The 5085-nt window shown below is 61.8% G+C and overlaps 1 protein-coding gene across 1 annotated transcript in view; it reads left to right on the top strand.

Annotated features, from left to right (window-relative positions):
- The window catches only part of DDC (dopa decarboxylase), a 75035-nt gene that overhangs the window by 45034 nt on the left and 24916 nt on the right, over positions 1 to 5085 (top strand). The window contains exon 8 of the mRNA XM_015566872.1: positions 4859 to 4935. Coding sequence (XP_015422358.1) covers positions 4859 to 4935 — 77 coding nt within the window. The remainder of the gene's footprint in view (positions 1 to 4858; positions 4936 to 5085) is intronic.

Below are 5085 nucleotides of genomic sequence, written 5' to 3'. Positions count from 1 at the left end.
GCCTTGTCCTCAGAGGCCCAGAGGGAAGGAGCTGCCCAGCCAAGCTGTGGTGGGACCTGCCGCCTACACCGGAGGCAGACGCAGGACGGCTTCCGGCCCAGCAGCCTCGGTGCTGCTCCCGGTGCGGCCGGATCTGAGTCCAGCTGCCGAGGGGCCGGGGCTCTGATCCCCAGGCCGGTTTTTTGGAGCTCAGGGGCGGCCGGGCGCCGCTCTGTCCCACGTGTGTGGCTGGAGGAACGCCGTGGGCGGGGCGTGGCCACCGGGCACGGGCTCCTGGGAGTTTGAGAGGGACAGTGTCGTCGGGACTCCAGGCGGCTTCACCAGGTCTGGGCCCTTGATCTCACTTTACCTTAGTGTTTGGTGTTACTCCTCACCCAGGGGTATTTCCCACTGGTTTTTAGAGAGAGTGGAAGGGGGGCCAGAGAGAGAGAGACATGGATGTGAGAGAGACACACCGACTGGTGGCCTCGCGCACACGCCCGACCAGGCCCGGGATCGAGCCTGCAGCCAAGGACGTGCCCTGGGCCGGAACCAAACCTGAGACAGTCGTCCATGGGCTGACGCTCTATCCACTGAGAAGCACGGGTCAGGGCCAAATGGCCTTTTATTTTTAACGTAATCGCCTCTTTAAAAGCTCCATCTCCAAATGCATCACAGTGAGGGTTCCCACGGCAGCTCATTCTAAACCATGCCCCGTTAGTGATGCCTTCGCACCCTGTTTGTTTGAATCTCGGCAAACGTGGGAGTCTCTGCTCTCGCTGCCCCCAAACCGCCCTTCCCCGCGTCTCCTCCTGCGAAGTCCCCTCTCTGCACATCGGCGGGGACGAGGTCAAGGTCACCCTGCTGACCTGGGTCCCCCGGGACCTGGGCTCAGCCCTCCACAGCCCCGTTCCCCAGGGGTCCCATGGGTGAGCAGCCCTGCCCAGACCCAGGGCACGTGAGGAGGAGGGACCCGTTTGCCTGGAAGGGGACTGAGGCGGAGCACAGGGAGTGGGAACCGAGTGACCCCGTCCCGGGCTCGAGGGCCTCCGCCGCGGGCCACGCAGTCTATGCCGTGCCAGGCTCAACAACAGCCCCGGGTTCTGTGAGGAAGGAAACAGGCCCGAGTTCCCAGCCGTCTGGGCAGAGGGGCCGCCTGCCTGCAGGATGGGCCAGGGGCCCGCGTCCATCCTCCCCGCGCCCGCACCTCTCACTCGCAGCGCGACCCACCCCGGCGCTGCCACCGGAATCTTACGTCGGACGTGACCCCGCTGCCCGGTGGCTCTCTCCTGCCTCTGTCGTCATCCCTGCAGCCGGCCCCAGCGTCACGGGTGGCTTTGCTGTCCCTGCCTTAGGGACGGGCCATCGGGGTGCGGATGCTGCTCCGACGGGCGCGCCATCTGGGCCGGGGCCACCGACAGGGTGACCCGCCGCAGAGGGGAAGCTGGTGACCGGTTCTGCGGAAGTAGAGGCAGAGAGAGAAGCACGTGCAGGTCCTGCCGCTGCAAACCCACCCTCTTGCGGGTCACATCCACCCTCCTGCAAAAGCGTGAGTTGGAAGTGGAAAACCTGTATCTCAGGGACACGCCACCCCGTGGACCCGGGACAGAGGCACAAGCGCTCACACTTACAAACGAACACGTGGGCGCTGTTACAACGTATCCAGGGGGACAGGCAGCCCTGCCCGCCGCGGACTGAAGGCCCCGGGTTCGATTCCGTCAAGCACACGGACCTTGGTGGCAGGTTCCCTGGCCCTGGTCAGGGTGTGTGCAGGAGGCAACCAGTCGACGTGTCTCTCTCACAGTGTTGTTTCTCTCTGTCTCTCCCTGTCCCTTCCACTCTCTAAAAATCAACAGAAAATGCCCTCGGTTGAGGGGGGAGAAAAGGAAAAGGAATGAGGCAGAACCAGGCCCGGTTCTCCTTCTGCTTTTGTTGAACCCGACACGGATTCCACTCTCTCTCTGAGCCCTGGACCGTCCTGGTCTGGGGCCGGTGTGGGCAGCCTCGCAGACAGCATCTCCTGCCCGGTGGCCGGCGCGGTGGACCCGCCGGGTGCGCTGTCCGGTGGGTCGGCAGCGTGTCTGCTGAGGGCGTGGACAGCCGTGCCTGGAGGCGTGGTGGCGGCGAGTGGGCAGAGAATGGCGCCCGAGGTGCGCTCGGGGGCGCTCCGGCGCCGTCCTGAACGTCCCCACGGTCCGCATACACACCGGCCACCCCGAGAGGCAGCGGTGACGGGCGGTGTCCCCAGCCAGGGAATGGAGACCAGAGGAGGCGCGGGGGCCCCTGAGGGAGGGCGGGTGCCCCCACACGCCTGAGCCGAAACCAAGCAAACACGTTTACGCGGGACGTTTTTCTCGATGTGCTGAGGGGCTCTGCTGCTACCCAGACAAGCTAAAAGGGGCTCCTATTTTTTATCGCTCTCGGGCTTTTCTCCATTCCTTAAGCAGCCAGTGTCTCTCCGCAGCGTCATGAAATTTTACCAACGTTGGTGACACTTTCTAAACACGGAAACGGACGAGGTGACGGACGTTTCCAACACCCGCCGTCTTTTTTTTAAAAATATATTTTATTAATTTTCTATGGAGACGAAGGGAGAGGGATAGAGAGTTAGAAACATCGATGAGAGAGAAACACCGATCAGCTGCCTCCTGCACATCTCCCTACTTGGGGATGTGCCCGCAACCAAGGTCCGTGCCCTTGACCGGAATCAAACCTGGGACCCTTCAGTCCGCAGGCCGACGCTCTATCCACAGAGCCACACCGGCCAGGGCTGCACTGAACTGTTACCAGGGAATGTGTCACCGCGCTTGCCCGCTGCTGCTGCTCAGGGTCCTTTGTAGATTTAGCGACTGTGGGAGACCCCAGCCCTGTGGTGCGGGCGAGGCTTGATGCTAGAGCTTGTGTGGCTCAGTGGCTGAGCATCGACCTGTGACCCAGGAGGTCACAGCTCGATTCCCAGTCAGGGCACAGGCCCGGGTTGCCGGCTCGATCCCCAGTGTGGGGCGTGCAGGAGGCAGCCCATCCATGATTCTCTCTCATGATGTTTCCATCTCTCTCTCCCTCTCCTTTCCTCTCTGAAATAAAAATATATATATAATAAAAGAGAGGACGTAAGAGGCCTTGCTTGTAGCACAGCACAGGGTCCTCTCCCCAGTCCGTCCATGCTGAGTGTTGGCAGGAGCTGGCGGGTGGCATGACCTTGAGATGCCCTTGGTGCCGCCTCCACCCAGCTGTGGGCTGACGCTCTCCCCGCCCCTGGGAGCTAGGGGGCCCCACGCTGTCCTGTCCCCGCAGCAGGAGGGCGGACCAGCGGGATGTGCTCACTGGGTGGGGGGCCGCGCTGTGGCAGGGAACAGGAGTGAGTGGGGCCCCCCAAAACGATGCCGTTTAGGCGTAAACATCTTGAGTCTGTATGTTGTTTAGAAATATGCACATCAACACCGTCGATGGCGTCGGGATTTGTGCAGAGGATTCGGAGTTCTGGGCGTGATCGAGCAGGCAGTCGCATGGCGCCCCCTGGGGGCGGTGAGGGGAAGGACAGGCCGTTGTGCTCAGGTTTTACTCCTAAGTAGCCAGGTGGATGTATTGCTATTCGTATGTGTTTTAAAACCACAGCTTTAGCGCTGCATAATGTTTCCATTATTTATTTATTATTTATTTTTAATCCTCACCCGAGGATATTTTCCCATTTATTTTTAGGGAGAGTGGAAGAGAGAGGGAAAGACGGAGAGAAACATCGATTGGTTGCCTTCCGCATGCGCCCTGACCTGGGCCCGGGCCGGGGTGGAGCCTGCCATCCTGCTACGTGCCCTTGACCGGGATCAAACCCGGCCCCTTCGGTTCTGTCCGACGCTCTGTCCACTGAGACAAACCAGCGAGGTTTCTAGTTTTTATCTCAGATAACCTATTAGCCACAAAATTGCTTCGAGGTGGTGCCCATGCTGCCAAAGAACCCGGGGTGGGTGGGTGTGGGGGGGAGGCGTTATCACAGATCCCCGTCCCGGTGGGAGGTGTGGCCTGGGCTTTCACCGTGACCATCACCCCGATGCGTGTTCCGGGGGACACACAGGTGCAGGAGGGCTGAGGTCTGGGACAGAAGCCACAGCCGGTGTCACCTGCTCCCCACCAGCCCTCTGCTCACCCCGCACACACCAGGCACCCTGAGGCCGGTGCTGGGCCTGGAGGGACACGGGGAATGAAAGCCACGACCCGCGGGCCTATGAGCAGCCCCCCCAGCATCACCGTGTAGGGCCTGGAGTCTCCCCACGGAGGTGCAGTTGACTAACTCATTGGCCGCTAGGGATGGACTCAACCTCCAGCCCTCTCCCCGCCTGGAGCGTGGGGAACGGGGCGCACAGCTCCACCTTCTCCCCAGGACCCGGCGTTCCCACGGCCGCCCCTCCTGAGCGAGGAGACACTCTCCTCACGGCCCAGACTCCAGGGGATTTAGGCACCGTGTGCAGGGACCAGGGACAAAGACCAAATATTTATTCTTTTTCAAATTATATACATGTTTTATTGACTTCAGAGAGGAAAGGAGAGAGAGAGAAACATCAATGATGAGAGAGAATCATGGACCGGCTGCCTCCTGCACGCCCCCACTGGGGATTGAGCCCACAATCGGGGCCTGTGCCCCGACCAGGAATTGAACCATGACCTCCTGGTTCAACCACTGAACCACATGGGCCAAATATTTATTCTTCCTTATACCTCCTGCCCTGGATGCTCAGAGCCAGGGCGGTGGGAGCACAAAGGCAGGGCCTGTGCGGAGGGCGGGGTAGGGGTCCCGGAGCAGGTGAGGTGCTGGGCCAGGTGGAGGGCACAGGGGCCGGGGGAGTCCCCTGAGAGGCCCTCTGAGCTGTCGCTCTCCCTGAACCAGGGTGAGGAAGCGCGCGGACCTGACCGGAGCCTTCAAGCTGGACCCCGTGTACCTGCGGCACGGCCACCAGGACTCCGGTGAGCGCCTCGCGGTCCGCGTCTGCCCCCAGGGCTGGGGCAGGGCTGTGCGCGGGCCTCGCACAGCTCAGCGTTTCCCGCAGGCCCTGGGCACCTGGGGTGGGAGGGGGCGGACTGACCGTGAACGGAGCAGTTAGGCCTGTGCCCCCA

The sequence above is a fragment of the Myotis davidii genome, unplaced genomic scaffold (assembly GCF_000327345.1).
Source record: "Myotis davidii unplaced genomic scaffold, ASM32734v1 scaffold472, whole genome shotgun sequence".
NCBI lineage: Eukaryota > Metazoa > Chordata > Mammalia > Chiroptera > Vespertilionidae > Myotis > Myotis davidii.
Note: the sequence above shows the minus strand (reverse complement) of the source record. Positions and strands in the feature narration are given on the sequence as shown.